Source organism: Melospiza georgiana, chromosome 19 (assembly GCF_028018845.1).
Source record: "Melospiza georgiana isolate bMelGeo1 chromosome 19, bMelGeo1.pri, whole genome shotgun sequence".
NCBI classification, from domain to species: domain Eukaryota; kingdom Metazoa; phylum Chordata; class Aves; order Passeriformes; family Passerellidae; genus Melospiza; species Melospiza georgiana.
The window spans coordinates 12,238,622-12,258,864 of record NC_080448.1 but is presented as its reverse complement, the minus strand read 5'-3'; the positions used below and the strand labels follow the sequence as shown (position 1 = coordinate 12,258,864).

The 20,243-nt window shown below is 48.1% G+C and overlaps 1 protein-coding gene across 2 annotated transcripts in view; it reads left to right on the top strand.

Moving 5' to 3' along the window:
• The window catches only part of ACACA (acetyl-CoA carboxylase alpha), a 100,432-nt gene that overhangs the window by 36,583 nt on the left and 43,606 nt on the right, over window positions 1-20,243 (top strand). For both annotated transcript variants that reach the window (XM_058037794.1, XM_058037793.1), the window contains 10 exons: window positions 5,852-5,875; window positions 8,178-8,321; window positions 9,375-9,471; window positions 10,740-10,847; window positions 13,523-13,579; window positions 13,876-13,920; window positions 16,119-16,160; window positions 16,496-16,711; window positions 17,488-17,643; window positions 19,474-19,677. In XM_058037794.1, coding sequence (XP_057893777.1) covers window positions 5,852-5,875; window positions 8,178-8,321; window positions 9,375-9,471; window positions 10,740-10,847; window positions 13,523-13,579; window positions 13,876-13,920; window positions 16,119-16,160; window positions 16,496-16,711; window positions 17,488-17,643; window positions 19,474-19,677 — 1,093 coding nt within the window. The remainder of the gene's footprint in view (window positions 1-5,851; window positions 5,876-8,177; window positions 8,322-9,374; window positions 9,472-10,739; window positions 10,848-13,522; window positions 13,580-13,875; window positions 13,921-16,118; window positions 16,161-16,495; window positions 16,712-17,487; window positions 17,644-19,473; window positions 19,678-20,243) is intronic.

The window sequence follows — 20,243 nt, the reverse complement described above, 5'->3', positions numbered from 1 at the left end:
AAAGGTGCAGTTCCAGGCAGAATGATCAGTTAATCAGAATTTCAATACAGAGCAGTCAAACAGTCCCTGTCCCCCTCCTGCCAGCCCTTTCTGACTGCTTGTGTGGCTCTGCTCCTCCCTGCCTTGGCTGCATAGGGTGACATATTCTCTAGCACAGGATTCTTTGATGGAGCAGACCAAGATCAGAGTTTTACACAAAATAAAACTCTGATTTATGTGGGGTTGGCACACTTTGATTTTCAGTTTTGCATTCCTTGTGACTACGACCAAAAACGACCAAAACCATGATGGTTTGGGCTACACAGCAGTGGTGATAGGGGCACTTATCCTGCTGCCTCCTCCTGGAGAGAAGGGTGGCATCTCCAGTTCATTTCAAAAAAGCAAACGTGATTATCAGACCTTGCAGCACTGTTGGGTTGAAGTGGTTTGGGCTTGGAAGGACCTTGCAGCTCCTTCCTCCCTTGGAAGGGCCTTACACGTTATCCCAAGGGCAGCTGCCCCGGAGCAGGTTGTTCTGGCAGTCTCTGGGCTCTGCCCATCCCCTCTTTCCCCCGAGAGTGGGAGCTCTGTGTGCTGTCCCTGCTGGCTTCAGGTCGCAGTGAGTCCCCGCAGCCACCGGGTGCCACTGTTGGTCCGTGCCGGGCCCCTCCTGCCTCCTTTGTTCCCCACATCTCTGCCCTGCTCTGGTTCTTGGTGGGCTCTGGTCTGGTTTCGTTGGGAACCCACCAGGAGCTGTTATGGAATGGTTTTCAGGCTCTGCTCTGCTGGGAGTGAATGGCTGTCCCCAGGCAGCCCCAGCCTCTCCTGATAGCAGTGGGACGTGTGCTGGGCTCATCTGTGTCCCTGCATTTCTGGAATGTTTGTACATAATTGCAGGCTATTTTTAGTGCCCCTTTGTCGTGCTCTTTCCCCCCCTTCCTTCTCCCTCCATTTCTCTCTGCTGGCCTCCGTTGCCTTGGCTGCTCTGGGCACAGCCTGGATCAGACAGGGCAGCTGGGAGAGGGGAAATGTTCCTTCCCTGCTCCAGGAGCAGCTCCTTGGCCTGAAATCTCCTCTGCCCTTACTCTGGCTCGGCTGGGGCAGGTTCTGAGCTCAGCCCAGGCTCCATGCATGGTCCTTGTGCAGGGGAGGCAGGATCAGGGGCAGGATCAGCTCCTCTCCAGCTGCCAGCGATGAATTTGGCCCCTGGGCAGCTCCTTGCCCTCCTCTGGGCTGGCTGGAGGTGCCCAGGGGCTGATGGTGGCACAGGGGCTCTGAAACCACACCTGCTGTTAAACCCAGGACAGGGAACTCTCCAAACCCTGACACTGTCCTGCTTAAATCTTCTTTGTTGTTCTTGACCATGGTCTGTGTTCATCGTGTGCTTTTCTGTGTCTTTTGTAGCACAAATTCTTAGGCTGAAAAGCCAAAAATGCATCCCAAGGGCAAACCCCAGAGGCAGAATATCCCAGAATGTCCCTGGAGGCTCTGCAGGGCTGGGGACCCAGAGCAGGTGCCAGGAGCCCTCAGGAGAGAGAGCATTCCCTCTGGGAGCTGCTGTTCTGTGATGCCACACGTTTTCCAGATATTTGTAATCCCTTTGTGTCAGATATCTGTGAAGCTTTGAGAGCCCCCAAGTTTTACTGAGGCAAGCATCCACACAGAGAAAACAGCAATAGTTTAAATTTCTAATTAGGTGTTTAAATTCGTATTTAAATTCTTCATTATTGGTATTTAACCCTGCTCTGCCTTTCCTTAATTGTGGCAGAAGCAATGCCAGTGACTCCCTGTGAGCTGGCTGATCACAGCTCAGGCTTTGTGCTGCCCACAGGGAGGCAGAGAGGACAGAAAAGCCCTTAAATGTCATGAAGTCACAGAGTGCAGCCTGCTCCTGGTGGGTGCTGTGGGCAGAATCTGATTGGGGAATTGTTTGTTTAAGTGAGCAGCAGACATCCTCATGCAGGAACAGCAAGGGGAGGTCACAGGGAGGAAAAGAGCTTTTAATGGGAGCCCCAGAGGGCTCTGTGGGTCCAATATCCCAGAAGCCAGATGAGATATCCCAGAAGCCAGGTGAGATATCCCAGAAGCCAGGTTGAATATCCCAAAATTCAGGTTAGATATCCCAAAATTCAGGTCAAATATCCCTTATCCCAAACAGGACTTCTTTAAGAACCCCACACTCGCATTCAGAGCAGCATGCAGAGATTTTTTCCTGCTGTCATTCTACACTGCTCTACTCACAAAATGTGAATTTCTGACCCAGTGACAGCATTTTCTGTGGGCTGTTTGCTGGAGCAGCCTCTGGCACCAATCTTTGGGTGCCAGGAGCGAGCCAGCTGTGGGCTCTGACCCCACCTGGAGCCCCAGAGGGGCACTCGGGGGGTGCCAGGGTCCCCTCCTGGTTGTGAGGGTGGGTTTTGGGGCAGGGAGGGATGGAGGATGGTCCCAGGACACCTGGAGGTCCCTGCAGCCCCGAGCTGGGTTTGATGTCAGTGGGGCAGCAGTGATGTGCTGCTGTTCCCTGGGCCTGCCTGCCTCAGAAAGGGCAGAGAAGGGGCTGTGCAAGGGGCAGCAGAGTGAGTGGAACCAGGATAATTTTATGCAAATTGGACTCGTGCAGCAGATTCAGCTCGGCTGAGTCACAGAGGGAGCGGAAGAATGAGGGAAGAAAGAGGGAGAGGGAAAAGCCAATCAAAATGTATGGTTGGAGGCATGTTTCACTGCCTTCTGCTGAGATCTGCTGCAGAAATGAGGAAACATAAGAGGAATGGCACTGGCCAGAGCCTGTGGAATTGCTCTTTCTGCTGTGGCACCGCTGTTAATGACTAAAGTGGGGTATTGAGCCAGCCTGGGCTGGTTCTGCTTTGCTGCCTCACTCCTGAGCTGTGCCCTGTGCTTTGCCCACAGCTGAGCCCTGCGTGGCCACGGGGCAGCTCCCAGAAAAAGGGAAATAAAGGAGGAGGGGGCCCGGGGAGCTGGATTCAGGGGGGCAGGAGCAGTGGGGCCAGGGGGAGCGATGGAGAGAGGGGCCAGGACAGGAACATTTCCAGCCCATCCTGGGATCAGAGCAGGCTCTGCAGGACAGGCTGTGAGCCTGGTGCTGCTGGGGGCTCTGGGGGGGCCCTGGCACACAGCCAGGGCATGGAAAGGACCTTGAAGATCTTCTATTCCACCTTCCCCCGTGCCAGGGTGTATCGCAGACATCTTTTCATGAAAAATCCTTTCTTTAGGATTTTTCTTTTTGAGAAGCTGAGAGGCCTCAGGAACAAAATGTAAACAATGGTTATCTGCTGCTGTGGGATGCAACAGGTGCATCTGTGATTGCTCTCATGGGGTTGTTTCTAATTAATGGCCAATCACAGTCAGCTGGCTTGCACAGAGAGTCCGAGACACTTCGTTGTCATTCTATTCTATTCTATTCTATTCTATTCTATTCTATTCTATTCTATTCTATTCTATTCTATTCTATTCTATTCTATTCTATTCTATTCCATTCCATTCCATTCCATTCCATTCCATTCCATTCCATTCCATTCCATTCCATTCCATTCCATTCCATTCTTAACCCTAACCCTATTCTATTCTATTCTATTCTATTCTATTCTATTCTATTCTATTCTATTCTATTCTATTCTATTCTATTCTATTCTATTCTATTCTATTCTATTCTATTCTATTCTATTCTATTCTATTCTTAACCATAACCCTATTGTATTCTATTCCATTCTATTCCTTTCTATTCTATTCTTAACCCTAATTCTATTCTATTCTATTCTATTCTATTCTATTCTATTCTATTCTATTCTATTCTATTCTATTCTATTCTATTCTATTCTATTCTATTCTATTCTATTCTATTCTTAACCATAACCCTATTGTATTCTATTCCATTCTATTCCTTTCTATTCTATTCTTAACCCTAATTCTATTCTATTCTATTCTATTCTATTCTATTCTATTCTATTCTATTCTATTCTATTCTATTCTATTCTTAGCCGGCCTTCTGATGAAATCCTTTCTTCTATTCTTTTAGTATAGTTTTAGTGTAATATGTACCATAAAATAATAAATCAGCCCTCTGAAGCACGGAGTCAGCTCCTCATCTCTTCCCTCACCCTCAGAGCCCTGTGAGCACCATCACAAGGGTGCTCCAAGCCCCATCCAGGCTGGACAATTCCAGAGATCCAGGGGCACCCACAGCTGATGTGGGCACCTCACACCCTCACAGGGAGGGATTTCTCCCTGACCCCCCTCTGAAGCTGCTCTCTCTCAGTTTCAGCCCATCCTCCCTGTGCTGTTTCACTCGTGTGCAGAGGCAGGAGAGGCTCCCAGAGCCCCAGGTGCCCCTCTCGAGGCTGAGCTGAACATTTGTTGTGCTGTTTTCTGTCCCTCTCTTTGCTGAAAGCCTTCCAGGGACGGCCACAGGAGGGTTCCTGCTGGGGTAGGAACTGCCAGTCCTCTCTCCATGCTATTTTTTCCCACTCAAGTGGATCACATGCAGCTCTGCCACTCCTTGCCAAGCTCAAAAAATAGTCCCAACCCCCTGAGGGCTGGAGGCCAGTTCTGTCCTGAGCACAGGCTCTGCAGCACAGGGTCTGTCCCCACCATCCCCCAAATTAAATACTTAATATTTAAATACTACTTAATACTACTTAATTTAAACTATTTAAATACTAATACTAATATAAATATTATAATAATAAATACTAATAAATAGAATAATAAATATATTAAATAAATATAATAATAAATACATTAAATAAATATTCTAATAAGAAATAAAAATTATAAATATTATAATAAACAAGTATTATGATAATTAATATTAATATAGTTTATAACAATAAATATATTAAAGAAATATAACTATAAATATTATAATTAATACTAATAAATATACTAATATACAAATATATAGTAATAAATACTAATACTAATATAAATGCTAATTTAAATGACACTTAATAAATACCTAATACTTAAATACTACTCTGTGGTACTTATAACAGATATGGTTTTAGGTATTTTTCCCCATATGGTTTAAGACTATGGGAATTTTTTGTTTCTCAGTAATGCACCCAGCACATCCCCTTGCAGTGGAGGTGACTCTGCTGTCACCAAACCAGTCTGGGAAAGATGTCCTCAAATTAGCATTCAGATTGTTGTTTTGAGCCTTTAGGTTGTTGTTTTGAGCCTCCAGGTTGTTGTTTGAGCCTCCAGGTTGTTCTTTTTAGCCTCCAAGTTGTTGTTTTGAGCCTCCAGGTTGTTGTTTTTAGCCTCCAGGTTGTTCTTTGAGCCTCCAGGTTGTTGTTTTTAGCCTCCAGGTTGTTGTTTTACCCTCCAGGTTGTTGTTTTACCCTCCAGGTTGTTGTTTCAGCCCCCAGGTTGTTCTGTTTGGCCCTGAGTGCTGACAATCCCCGGTGTGCCATGGTGCTGTGTTTCTTTGTCCCTGCCTGGCGGGAGCTGTGCGTGGGCTGCTCTCAGCCTGCAGCTTTGGCACTGAGCATTGGCTGCTTCTCCTGCACCTGTTGCAGTTTCCCTGTGTGAGATGCTGATTTGTTTTTCTCTTTGTTTCTTTGTTTTGTGCATCTCTGCTGTTTGCTGCTCTGTCGGGGAGCGCGGGCCCTCGCTCTGGGCTCGGAGGGGACCACGGAAGGTGCGCGGGGCTGAGGGTCCCTGGCACATCCCAGGTGTTCTCCTGGGAAATGGCATTGTTTGCATGGCCTGGCTGTGCCCTGTGGGGCAGGGAGGCCCTGGCAGCTCTCCCTGATGTGGGGCAGCCCCTTGGGAAGGTGTTGCTGGTTGTTTGATGATGGTTCTGTGTGATGGCTCTCACTAACCAGTCTGATTAACTGTGCTTGTTTGATTTCAGAGGGAACATCCCCACCCTGAACAGGTACAGTACCCACCATCTTCTCAAATTCCAAATCCACACTAGAAAGGAGCCTAACCCTGAGTGTTTCAGCATGTTTTGTTGTAGTGCCCTTCTCTTTGCTTGGGAAACTCTCAACCATAACTCTTATTTACCTCCTCTTTTCCTCTCCCTTTGTCTAAAACATGTTTTCAGCTTCTCTTTAAAAAAAAACCCCAAAACTTTGCATGCAGCAATCTCTGTAATTAAATTTGCTGTGTGACTCAGCTCATCTGCAGCGTGTTACACAGCAGAATGTTGTCCTAGGATCTTTTTTGGCACTGAATTCCCAGGTTTGGGTCCCAGGGTGCCACAGTGACCCCAGGCAGCTCCTCCCAGCCCTCCCTGGTTTCTTGTGCATGGCTTGGGATTTGTCAGGGCTCTTTCACCTCCCTCACACCCCAGATGAATCTACATCTCAAACAGCTGACAGCATGTTTTGTTGTGCTTTGGACACTAATTTTTCCTCCTGTGTCTCAGTTGAGAAGTATTTCTTGTTTTAAATAATAGATGAAAAATGTCTGCTGTCTCTTTGTTCAGTTCCTGCTCTGTGATAGTTTTTGTGTGAGTTGTAAGAATGTACACCAAGGCATGTCCTGAAAAATCCCCCTCTTTCAAAACCTGAATCCCTGTTATTTATTGCTGCTTACAAGCCTATTTAGGGAAAAATAGTAAAAATGGGCCTGGAAGTCTCACGGCTCTTAATCAGAGATAAATTGCAGAAACAGAGAGTGACTTTAGGCATGGAGGGCCATTAATCACCCTGCTGATAGTTCAGGCTTGTTGGCACCGGGCTCAGGGCTGGATCTCAGTGGGTTTGGTGTGTGGCAGGGAGGAGATCCCAGCAGGGCTGGCTCAGCCAGGTCCTGGTTCCTCACACAGTGAGCAGCCTCTGCATTTCACAGCTCTGAGGCTCCAGAATCCATTCCCTCCTTTCTCCCCCATCTCCTCCAGTTTTGGCAGCAAAATTAACGTGTCCCCAAGCCCAGGGAGAGCAAGGGAGGTCCCTGGGTCTCTTGAGAAGTGTCACCACCTTGCAGGCAGCTCTGGAAGGGAGTCAGAGTTAAGATGAGTCTGCAGTACAGCTCAGAAATTGGTGATAATTACTGCAGAGGAGGCAGAGCCCAACTGTGGTCACCAGAGGAAAGTCCAATATCTCATTGTGGGAAAAGCTTCTTCTGCCAGTCTTGGCCATGGCACTGTGAATCTTTAAAAAAACACAAAAATCACAGAATTGTTGAGGTTGGAAAAGACCTTCATGACCATGGAGTCCAAGCTGTGCCCGATGCCCACCTTGTCACCCAGCCCAGAGCACTGAGTGCCACATCCAGCTGTTTGTTGAACAGAAAGGGTGGGAATGAGAGGGTAAGACTCAGTAGAGAACTTTGGACAAGTCACTGTACCGTGCTGCGTTTGAGCAGTGAAAATTATAGTCCAAATATATTCCATATATATTATGGAATCAGTAAGTTAATACAGCCTGTGTGAAAATGTACTGAATCCTTCAAGTGTCAAATCTCAGAATTGCTGCTGCTTGAGTCATGTTCCACCTGTAAAGCAAAACATAAAGACAGGAGGAGAAATAGGAGGGAAATTCAGTCAGAATTCTCCTGTCATCTCGAGAAATACCCGTTTTAAGGGGTTATAGCGTTATTTGCTGACTCTGGTTGTTTCTGTCATTGAGACAGCATCCAGGGAGGGTGGCACCAGAGCTATGGCAGGGCTCTGGACAGGCTGAACAATCCAGCAGAGATTGCCCATCCAGGGAGGGTGGCACCAGAGCCATGGCAGGGCTCTGGACAGGCTGAGCAGCCCAGCAGGGATTGCCCAGCTGCTGCAGACATCTTTTATGAAAAATCCTTTCCTTAGGATTTGTCCTCCTGAGAAGCTGAGAGGCCTCAGGAACAAAATGTAAACAATGGTTATCTGCTGCTGTAGAGTGCTACAAGTAGATCTTTGATTGGCCCATGTTGGTTGTTTCTAATTAATGGCCAATCAGTCAGCTGGCTCGGATAGAGAGCTGAACCACAAACCTTTGTTATCATTCCTTCTTATTCTATTCTTAACTAACCTTCTACTCTTTTAGTATAGTTTTAACATAACATATATCATAAAATAATAAATCAAGCCTCCTGAAACATGGAGTCAGATGCTCATCTCTCCCCTCCTCCTCAGACCCCTGTGAACACCACCACACAACCCAGCCACGCTGCAGAGCGCTGCCCAAACCTGCTGCCATGCTGTCCCCTGCCCCTGCTGACTGTGCCCTTGCTGCCTTGCTCCTTAGGATGTCCTTCTCCTCCAACCTCAACCACTATGGGATGGCTCACGTGGCCAGCGTCAGCGATGTGCTGCTGGACAACTCCTTCACGCCGCCGTGCCAGCGCATGGGGGGCATGGTCTCCTTCCGCACCTTCGAGGACTTCGTCAGGTGGGTGCCCCTGCCCTGGGGCCTGGCAGGGCTGGGGGGAGGCTTTGCCAGGCCTACAGTCAGGTTTAGGTGGTCCTTGACGCCAGCAGGGGCTATTTGCAGGTCACTAACAGGACAGGACTGCTGGAACGTGCCTTGAGCTGTTTCATGTTCAGCGTCAGTCTCATTACGTGGTGGTGACAATGGGAAGATGCCAGCAGCTCACATCCCACGCAGCAGACAGAGAACTTGATGTTATGACTCACTTTATAAGTTTCTTGACCAATCACACAAAGCAAAAGCACATTGACAGTATTTTTATCTGTATAGTATATATTCTATATTGACAGTAGTTCTATCCAATCACTATAAGCACAGGTACCTTTGGTTAAACACTGCTTGCTTATTTCAAATACAGTACCTGCTTGTAAGCCTTGAAACACAATGCACAGAGCTCCATTATTAAGTTTTAACCTTCCTAATATCTTGCTAGAAAAACTTTTCTGTAGCTTAGAGAGTTATTCTAGACAAGTGTTAATACACAGACCATTGTTCTAGTTGTCTTTGCCTTTCTACAGTTTAAATAATTTTTTTGCTGACCAATCTCATGGCTGCTGCTTAGCTCCAATCACAGTTTGGCTGTATCTAAGGCCTGCCTTTTGCAGCTTTCCCAAACCCCTCTGATTTTGTAGATTCCCACAGTCCTGGGCGTGTTTCCCTGCTTGGATCCCTGCGTGTGGCCCAGGCTGCAGGAGGAGCAGTTTGCACACTGAGGGATCAGCACCCCGGGTTCTGCTGGTTGGGAACGTGCTGGTGTCTCCTGATGCTGTGTGGATGTGTGTGGGGGGCAGTTCTTTGTGCTTCCAACCTTTTGGCACAGGCAAACCCCTCAGCCCACACCCAGGAGGTTCAGACCAATGCTGGCCAGTGCAGACCCTGGTTTGAGGGATTGCCTCCTGATCTTTGAGCCCAGCAGGGAGGGAGCCCTGTGCTGGCTGGGCTGGAGGGGTCAGTGCAGGGTGCTGTGTGTGCTGCAGTGCTGTGGTGCTCACTGCTCCTTCCTCTGTGTCCCAGGATCTTTGATGAAGTCATGGGGTGCTTCTGCGACTCTCCCCCACAGAGCCCCACGTTCCCCGAGGCCGGCCACGCTTCCCTCTACGATGAGGACAAGGTAGGGGTTTGTTTGTTTTTCTGGAAGGTTCTCTGGGGCTGGATGCTCCTCCCTGGCTGAGTGCTGGCAGCAGGAGTTGGGAGCTGTGTGTATTTATGGCTGTGATTTGCCTGCCTGTTCCACAGCAGGTGACTCGGCGTGGGCGGCCGCTCCCAGCTCTGCTCCGCAGCTCAGCTCTTGCTCCCCATGTAAATTTAGTTTATGGCTTTTAGCATCAGCACAATTCCTGGATCCACAGCACCATAACAGAGTTTAAACCCACCATTAAGTCTCCAGACCCTCTCTGTGCACCAGGATGTTGAACTGCATCTTCAGCTGTCTTTGTCCTCCGTCTGACTTGCTGTGTTTCCTGTCTTACAGCCTTCCCAGTCCCCTTAAATCCTGACCCATCCCTCTGCTCTGCCTCTTGGAGCTGTTTTTGGGAGGGAAAGCTCAGTGGAGCCTCTCAGTTTGTGCAGAGATGTGGAGAACAGGTGCAGAGGAGGCAGGTGGTCCCTAATCCATAGGGATGGAAGTCCAGTTTCCCTTAGACACAGGATCTGCTCCACAAGAGTGGGAAGCTCTGCTGGAAAACAGCCTGTGTCCAGAACAGGGCTTTGTTTTCCTCTGCTCCATTGATCCTGATGTGTGGAAGCACTGTAGCCTTTTCCAGAACATTACTGTCAACTTTAATGTCCTCAGATCCCTCTCTCTGCATCCCCCTCACCTCACCGAGGTAATTTCCTGTCCAGTCTCAGTTTTTCCCAGTTAATCACAGGCTCCTGGAGGCTGAATTTGTAATTCCTTGGAGCTCAAGTGGAATTGATGTTTCCACATCATTTCATGTTGTTGTAGATACGGAAACTCACACTGTTTTGCCCCTACACTTTGATTAATTTAATTAACCTTCCTTGATGCCAAAGTCCTCTAGTGTCCTTGTGCTGCATCTGGTAAAGAGAGGCCCTGACCCTGTGCCCTGTCTCATCCTTGAATTCTCCCAAGGAGGCTCCTGTTTGGTGCTTGTGGGCATTGACTTCTGTGAAACTGCAGATTTCTGAGGCTGTCTGGCCAAGAATTTCCCTCATAGAGTTCCCTGGTGCTCTGCTGAGGTCCTTTCCTCCAGAACATCTCTAAAGCTGGGTTTAGGGAGCCTGTTCTGAGGTGCTCACTGTTAATCACTGCTCCATGGGGATCTGGGAGGTGCTCACTGTTAATCACTGCTCCATGGGGATCTCAGAGGTGCTCAGTGTTAATTTCCTGCCCCATGGGGATGTTCCCTGTCCCTGCAGAGTGCCCGGGAGGAGCCCATCCACATCCTCAACGTGGCCATCAAAACCGACGGCGACGTGGACGACGACGGCCTGGCTGCCATGTTCAGGGAGTTCACCCAGAGCAAGGTGAGCCCCTCTGCCCCTCTGGGGTGTGCAGGACAGCTTGGGGAAGCCCTAACTCTGTGCTCCCAGGCTTTGGGGTGGTGTGGTTTGGTTTCAAAGCACACACACTGCAGTCACATCCTCAGTTTATCCCCTCTGGAGCCTTCCCATTGCTTTGGGTGCAGCTGCACCTTCCTGAAGGCACCAGGTCATTGTTGCTCCTTCTAATCTGTCAGGCCAGGACTTCTTCCCTTTAGTTTTTGATGGGATGAAAGATTTGGAAGGTTTTAAACACATCAGGTCAATCTTCAGTAACTGTCTCCACACGCTATGAAAAATGGGTTCTGTCCCTTTCCCTGGTGATAAAGTTGTTGGAGGAGCAGCAGAACCATGTAAAATAGCATTAAAATGTCCTGTATTTGTGTGTTACCATAGTCCTAATGCAATTAAAGTTTATTGCCCTTGTTAGGGTGCTGGAGCATCCACCCTACACAACATTGCTGGCATGAGGAGGAATTCTTTGGAATGTTCTGTTGCTCCTTTCTTAGTGTGGGATGCACCTCAGAGTCCCAAATGTCAGTGCTGGGACAGCCTGGGTTGGGAACAGCCTCCTTGTGTCCACCCTGGGCTCTGCCTGCACCTGCTTTTGTGTGGTGGGAAGAATTCCAGTGGTTTGTGGGGCTGAAAATCCCACCAGGAGCTGGGATCCTGGTTTGGGAAAGCTCATTGTATTTCCAGCTTCTCAGTGTGGAATATGGGAACACACCCTGCAGAAATCAGGGGTTCCAAAATGAGACTGGCACCCACATGGCTTCAGCAGCCTCCTGTCTCTTTAAACAAGGAAAACAATCAAATCCAAGAATTAAAACTAGTTCTGCTTTTCATCTGCTTGATCATGCTCCAGGCGTTTTATGGGAGGGGATAAAAGGAAAGAAATAAAATATATTACCAAAAAAAAAAAAAAAATCCAAAACCACATTAAACTATCAAATAGGTTGATCCAAATTGTCCAAATAATCTTCCAGTCCCAGCATGTTGTGTGTGGTTTTTTTAATAGAAATTAGGATCATATACTTGTAAATGACTTGTGGAGGAGATTGAGGCAGTCAGTGGAAATGGAGTTTCTCCAGGTGCTGATGGCTAATCGCTCTCTAATAGCTGTGGCCTTGCTGGGAGACCCACATTATTACCATGTAATCAGAATCCTGTTGCTCTGCTGTTATTGTCTGCCACTTGTGGAATTTTAAAAGCAATAACAATTTTTGCTTTTTAAATCATGGCATTATTAAAGTTATTTTCTTCTTCTTGCCATGAATATAGTCACTGCTGCTCATTTCCAAAGGGCTTAACCTTAGTAAAACATCACAGTCTGTGCAGAGAGGGGCTGGTTTGCTCCTGCTTGAGCTGAGCTGTTGTTCCTTCTTTTAAATTGGAAGAGGGAGGAGGAAGGAGAAAAGTTTGAAAAAGTTCAAAAGGCAATCCAGGATATTTCCTGCACAATTCAAAAGGCAATCCAGGATATTTCCTGCACAATTCAAAAGGCAATGCAGGATATTTCCTGTACAATTCAAAAGGCAATCCAGGATATTTCCTGCACATTCAAAGGCAATGCAGGATATTTCCTGCACATTCAAAAGGCAATCCAGGACATTTCCTGTACATTCAAAAGGCAATCCAGGACATTTCCTGCACTGTTCAAAAGGCAATCCAGGATATTTCCTGCACTGTTCAAAATGCAATCCAGGATATTTCCTGCACATTCAAAAGGCAATGCAGGATATTTCCTGCACTGTTCAAAATGCAATCCAGGATATTTCCTGTACATTCAAAAGGCAATGCAGGATATTTCCTGCACTGTTCCAAAGGCAATCCAGGATATTTCCTGCACAATTCGAAGGCAATCCAGGATATTTTCTGTACATTCAAAAGGCAATGCAGGATATTTCCTGTACAATTCAAAAGGCAATGCAGGATATTTCCTGCACTGTTCCAAAGGCAATCCAGGATATTTCCTGCACATTTAAAAGGCAATGCAGGATATTTCCTGCACATTCAAAAGGCAATCCTGGACATTTCCTGTACATTCAAAAGGCAATCCAGGATATTTCCTGTACATTCAAAAGGCAATGCAGGATATTTCCTGCACTGTTCCAAAGGCAATCCAGGATATTTCCTGTACAATTCAAAGGCAATCCAGGATATTTCCTGCACTGTTCCAAAGGCAATGGGGGATATTTCCTGCACATTTAAAAGGCAATGCAGGATATTTCCTGCACATTCAAAAGGCAATCCAGGATATTTCCTGTACATTCAAAAGGCAATCCAGGACATTTCCTGCACATTCCAAAGGCAATCCAGGACATTTCCTGCACTGTTCAAAGGCAATGCAGGATATTTCCTGCACTGTTCCAAAGGCAACCCAGGATATTTCCTGCACGGTTTGGGGGTGGCTTTGCTGCGTTCCTGCCCAGCCAGGCTCAGCCTGAGCTCACTGCTCTGTGGTTCATCCCCTTCCCTGCTCAGGGGAAGGGATCTGGGGGCTTGTGCTGCCAAAGGAGCAGCAGGTGGGAAATCCTCCCTCCAGGGGAGCAGGGGCTCAGAAGGATCTGCAGAGATTTTCCACTGCACAGAGGGTTCCAGCCTGCTTTAGCTGTCCTTTTTCTGCACTCCAGTCACTGTTTGCACCCTTGTTTTTGCAGAAATCAGTCCTGATTGAGCATGGCATTCGGAGGCTGACGTTCCTTGTGGCACAAAAGGTATTTCCACGTCTCTCCTGATGCTCACACCTCCCTGCTTTCTACATTGGCATCTGACATGGTTTTCCCCCAAATTTAATGCTGTATTTATTGTATTTAGTTCTCTCTTCACTGTTTTTATCCTCTAAAACTCGAGATGGTCTTCATGAATTCGCTTAAGAGAATTAATTTACAATTGTACGCAATCTTGACGCCTCTTGTATTCTTGAATTAATTAATTTTTGATTTTAATCCTAATTGCTAGCTGTCTTCTGCTTTGTTTTTTTCTTCCTATGTGTGTATGTTTCGTTTGTAAGGACTTCAGGAAACAGGTCAACTATGAGGTGGACCAGAGATTCCATGTAAGTAAAAAGGGCCTGGAGCAGGGTGGCATTGCTGCTGCGAGGCCAGGGGACACCCAGGGGGCTCTGGCCTTCTCATTTGGACCTCAGGCAGGCATTTCATGCCCACACCCTGTCAAAGTGAAGAGTTGAAGTGTTTATGTATTGAAGTATTTATAGTATTTATTTGGAAATCTGGCTGCAAACCAGGCTGTGCCCGTGGCATTGAGAGTGTCCCTGGTCACCTGGCTGAGCTCAGGAAGCCACACTGACAGAGATCCCCTTGTGTTCCAGTGGTTCTTGTGTTCCCTTTCTGTTACAAAGTGCAATAATCAGTGAAACCTTTGTATTTCCTATGTAGTTTGGTGATTCCTTTTGGCCTCTTACTGACTTTAAAACAACTTCGGTCACTGGAGGGACTTGTTAAATTTTGCAGAGTGGTTTTGTGGTGTGGGAAATGTTTGATGCTCTTACTGCTGGGAATTCCTTCTTTCCCCAGGTCTGGGCATGAGTGGGGTCTGGTTTAGGTGGCAATGTCAGGCATAAACCAGATTTTTGTCTCTTGGGCATCAGTGAGATCTGGTTTAGGTGGCAGTGTAAGGCATAAACCAGATTTTTGTCTCTTGGGTCTCTGCTTTTCAATTCTGGAAGTTGTCAGGAGCCTTTGAAGTGCAAGAAACTCCCCCTGTGCTCAACACAGCTGGTCTGGGAAGGTTTATGAAGGGAAAACAAATCAGCAGAAATAGTGCTTGAACCTGTCACCACGTGGGAATTGCTGCTCACAGCACAGGTACAGAGGTGTCAGTCAGCAGCTTAGGAAACTGGATTTTGTGGAGAGTCTTTTGGGACATTTAGCAAGAAAATCTGGGCTTTAGGTGTGAAAAAGGAAGTTTTGGAGAACAGAATGGGCGCTGAAAAATGGGAGGTGCTGAGTTAAGTGCTGTGGGACGTGCCAGAGGTCAGAAAGGAGGCACAGAACAGAGAGAACCATCCCAAGCTCTGCCTGCACCCTCAGTGTGGGCTCACCTGGCTGCAGAGCTTGGGGAGCACCTGGGAGCTGCTCTGTCACTCTGTCCTTGCTGTCTGCTGCCCCAGCCCCTTCATTACTGGACCAACCATTAACTTAGCCAGACCCGGGCTCGGGTTTGTTTTTGTTTTAATTACAGTCTATATAATTAGTTCCCAGCATGTTGAGGTAATAGAGAGTTGCTCCAGCAAGCTTCCAATTTCCTCATCTCATTAGGTTTTTAACGTGATTATTAGTATAATAATCAACTCTGATGATTTCTGGTGCAGCTCCTCGCGTTCTGCAGTTTGCAGGGTGTCTTGATTGGCTAATTTAGGCAAATTATTTTGATTGTCTTGATGATGGTTGGTTGATTAGAACACAGCAGGGGTATAATTCTTCTGCCTAGGAAATGGAGCACTCTTTTGGATTTTGGTAGCAGGGCACTGAGGATTTTTGTGTGTGTGCACATCTAATTATGATATTTGCCCAGCACACCAGTGAGGTGCCCTGGAAGCAATTCCATTAGTGGTGGAATGAGCCTGGAGATGGTGGGAGAAGCTGGCAGCATGCAGGGGGGACAGGTAGGAGGGATGGGGAGAAGCCAGGAAACATGGAAGAGGTTTTCTCTTAGATGAGGCTCACAGACAATTGATGTATTGAGTGAGCCTGGATTTTTAGGCAGCATTTCTTGTACCACTGCTTATTTTGGAAGGGTTGCATTGCAAGTCCCAGCTGCTTCATACAGGAGAACAATTTGATTGCAAGTCCCAGTTTTCCTTGGGAAGAGAGTATTTCTGGCAGTAATGGTATGGAGAGAGCTGTAGAATAAGATCATTGTTGTGTGTACATCTGTGTCCATAACAGAGTGTTCCTATCACTCCAGACATTTCCACTGGAATTTTAATCATACCAGACCTAGAAAAAGTTTCCCTCTACTGTCTGGACACTTGTTATCTGTTAATAACTGACAATAACAATCTAAAGCCAATCAAGCAGCCTCTTCTGCATTAGTGAGGGCAGGTTTGAGCTGCCTCTGCTGTCCTGAAGGTGATTTGGTTTTCCACCCCCTTTGTGATGTTGGGAAGTGGCTGGAAACAGCTTGTGTCACCTGCTGTGCTGGGGTGCTGCCCCAGGAGTGGCCTGGGAGCACTCTGGGCACACCAGTGCTTGCTTTGGGGACACTAACACTGCTGTTTTCATTTTCAAACAGAGGGAGTTCCCCAAGTTCTTCACCTTCCGTGCCCGGGATAAGGTGAGTTGGATGTTCTTAATACTTGTCTCCAAGTGTTGGCTTGGAGTTGCATGCAGTGATTCACTGCTCAGAACCAGGACAAAACCTTCTGGTTTCTGTGGAAAAGAAGGTTTTTTGAGGGGGGTGGGCTTGAGAACTTGCTGCCCTGCAGTTTGTGTTATTCAGCAATTTCACAGCTCCCAGTGCTGTGTGAGATGGAAGCATCTGGGTTGGATTTGTTTGAATGTTTAGAGTTTGAGTTAAATATGAGATTTCACAAGGGGCGTTGTGGGGTTCTTCCCTGAGTGTTTCACCTCTGCAATGCCCTCTTTCCCCGCTGTGCTGTGTCCCTGCAGTTTGAGGAGGACAGGATCTACAGGCACCTGGAGCCTGCCCTGGCCTTCCAGCTGGAGCTGAACCGCATGAGGAACTTCGACCTGACGGCCATCCCCTGTGCCAACCACAAGATGCACCTCTACCTGGGGGCTGCCAAGGTGGAGGTGGGCACAGAGGTCACAGACTACAGGTTCTTCGTCAGGGCCATCATCAGGCACTCGGACCTGGTCACCAAGGTGGGTTTGTGCCCGTGCAAGGCTGTGGGTGAAGGCAGGGTCACCCTGGGGAGCTGCAGGAGCCAAAAGGGACCATTCCCTGTGTGGAGGGCTGGGGTGGTGCCCTCTCCTTGCTGGTGCTGCTCTCAGAACCAGCCCTTTGGAGTTGCTGTGCTCCAGGGAGATTTTTCAGGGCCCAAGATGAGAGTCATAAATCCTTAGATCTTGAGGCAACACTGGCTTGCCCTGTGTGGTTTCAGATTTACTGTGAGCTTAAGGAGGGCACAGGGCAGCCAGGGGTGGGACCCAGGCACTGGGAGCACTGGCTCTGTGCTGGGGATGGATCTGCTCCAGGGCTGCACGTGGGGTTTGTCCTCTCCATCCCACCCTCCTGCAGCTCTCCAAACTGTGGAGAATTCCTCTCCATTTTCCCCTCCATCCCACCTCCTGCAGCTCTCCAAACTGTGAAGAATTCCTCTCCATCTTCCTCCCCATCCCACCCTCCTGCAGCTCTCCAAACTGTGGAGAATTCCTCTCCATCCCACCCTCCTGCAGCTCTCCAAACTGTGGAGAATTCCTCTCCATTTTCCTCTCCATCCCACCCTCCTGCAGCTCTCCAAACTGTGGAGAATTCCTCTCCATTTTCCCCTCCATCCCACCCTCCTGCAGCTCTCCAAACTGTGGAGAATTCCTCTCCATCTTCCTCTCCATCCCACCCTCCCGCAGCTCTCCAAACCTTGCTTTCTGGGGCAGTGGTTTGTGAGCCAGAGCTCAGTGTTTGTTGGCACTCCTGGCAGGAAGCCTCCTTTGAGTACCTGCAGAACGAGGGTGAGCGTTTGCTGCTGGAGGCCATGGACGAGCTGGAGGTGGCCTTCAACAACACCAACGTGCGCACGGACTGCAACCACATCTTCCTCAACTTCGTGCCCACCGTCATCATGGACCCCTCCAAGGTGGGACCTCCAGCCCAGCTCGTCCTTCCAGGGCTTCACTTGTCAGAAATAAAATGTTTTCTGTTCATAGAATCACAGGAGCATAGAGTGGTTTGGGTGGAAGGGACCTTAAAGCTCATCCTGTTCCAACCCTGACACCTTCCACTGTCCCAAGCCCCATCCAACCTGTCCTTGGACACTCCCAGCCTTTGCCAGGTCCTCTCCACTCTCATAATCAGGAATTCCTTCCCAATATCCCACCCATCCCTGCCCTCTGGCACTTTAAAACCGTTTTGTTGTGCAGCTCAGCTCCACTGTGTAAACTGAGGGACAATTGTTGGAAATATGTTTTGTATTTGAAACCAAACCTATTTTTTCATTGTGTGTTTGAGGTAAACAGTTTTAATAAGGAAGCAGGTCTTCTGTTTGTTGCAAAAGTCGAGATTCCATCCAAATAAAACATGAGCTAAATTAGGAGCTTAAAAAGAATCTGTAAATTCAGCTACAAAAGTGCCTCATTTTCAGTCTCTGGTGCAAAACCACAGAGATGAACGTTATAAATAAATGAACATTAAATTTTGTAGATGCACAAGTGAAAGTGTTCAGGCATAAAGGATGTTTGTGGCTAGCAGAATCACCACAAAACAAGTCCCAGTCCCAAGCCCAGGCTGAATTTAGCTGGAAATCAGCATTCAGTTCATGAGTACCCAAAGATGAGAGCTGACCTTTCCTGAGGAGAGCAGCCGAAAGTTAGAAAGATGAATTTGGTATCAAAATAACTCTCTCTTGCTTGCTGACTTTTAAATCATGATTAAAAATTGGTGGCTTAAATCACTTTTGGATGAGCCTTACCTGGTGCATCCAGAGCTGTTGGTTCCCAGGAAGTTCAGAAGAAGCTGGAATATTCACCCCTGGAAGTTGGGCTGCCCTCAGATACGAACCATGACTTTTCCTTGAGCTGCTGTGCAAAAGAGACTTTTTTTGGGAAAATTGCTTAAGCCAGCCTATAAATTGCCTTCTTTTAATATGTGCTTTGCCCACAGTGGTATTTTATAAAGTTTAATAGAAGAGCAGAAGGCCCAGCTCCAAGTGGTAATTGCTTTGTTGATTTAAAGCTCCGTGCAGGCAGTGAAATGTGATTATTGTGCATACAAGGGCTACAAAACTGCTTGCCAAGGATTTGGCTTCCCTGGATTCTGTAGCTCCCAGGTGTGAGCAGTGCCTGTGCAGGGGAGGCAGGGGCTCCCTGTGCTGGGGTGGGCTGTGCTGGTTGGGCTTGATGATCACCAAGATCTTCTACAACTTAATGATTCTGTGTGCCATGAGGAAGCAGGGATGTGAATCCAGCACTGTCCCACTACATCAATCCCCAGGTGGAGTTCCTGCGTGTCTCAAGGCATAGGATGAGGAGGGACAGGGTCACCAAGGTGCTGTCACTGCACTGGGCACACTGTGCTGATGTGTGGTGCTTCTTCACCACCTCGGAGCCGTGGGAAGAGAGGGACGCAGAGCAGTGATGGATCCAGGAGGAATCCCAGAATGGTTTGGGTTGGAAGGGACCTTAGAGCCCCTGGCACAGGCAGGGCCACCTCCCAGCCCTGCTGAGGAAGTCTCAGAGCCCTGCTGAGGAAGGTTTTTCCCCCTTTTCCCCCCTGTGTGCAGATCAAGGAGTCGGTGCGCTCCATGGTGAGGCGCTCCATGGCGATGCGCTACAGGAGCCACCTCCAGGAAGAATCCCAGGATGGTTTGGGTTGGAGGGGACCTTAGGGCCCATGTCACTGCACCCTGGCCCAGTCAGGGCCATCTCCCAGCCCTGCTGAGGAAGGCTTTTCCCCCTTTCCCCCCGTGCAGATCGAGGAGTCGGTGCGCTCCATGGTGATGCGCTACGGCAGCCGCCTGTGGAAGCTGCGCGTCCTGCAGGCCGAGCTGAAGATCAACATCCGCCTGACGCCCACGGGCAAGGCCATCCCCATCCGCCTCTTCCTCACCAACGAGTCGGGCTACTACCTGGACATCAGCCTCTACAAGGAGGTGACAGACTCCAGGACGGGCCAGGTGCGTCCCTGAGGATGCAGGGCTGGGTGGGACCGTCAGGACGGGGATGTGCTCCTTCCTCTGTGGGCTGTGGTGTTTCTAGGGAATCGTGGAATGGTTTGGGTTGGGAGGCACTCTGGAGCTCATCCCATTCCAACCCCCTGCCCTGGGCATGGATGTTGGGGTCCTGGGTGCTGGGAATTTTAAACTTTCTGTGCTGAAGGGCACAAGAAAATGGAGGCAGTGCAGTGATGAAGTGGCACATCCTCACACGGACGCCTTCCACTAGACCAGGTTGCTTCGAGCCCCATAATACATTTTAATTTAACACAAAATTGTCGCTCAGCTTAGCCAAAGGAAGGAGAATGAAAAGATAAACTTGCAGCAGCAGATGTGAAAATGTGCGCAATTAAATCAGTCAGGATTTCTGGTTGTTTTGTGCCCTCAGTCATTTGGGCAGCTGTTTTCCCCAACAGTTTTCCTCAGAGTGTTCAAAAAATACTAGAAGAGGAATCACTGCTGATGCATTTGTAATATTTGTAATATATTGTAATAAAAAATATTATTAATTGTACATTTTTCTGAGT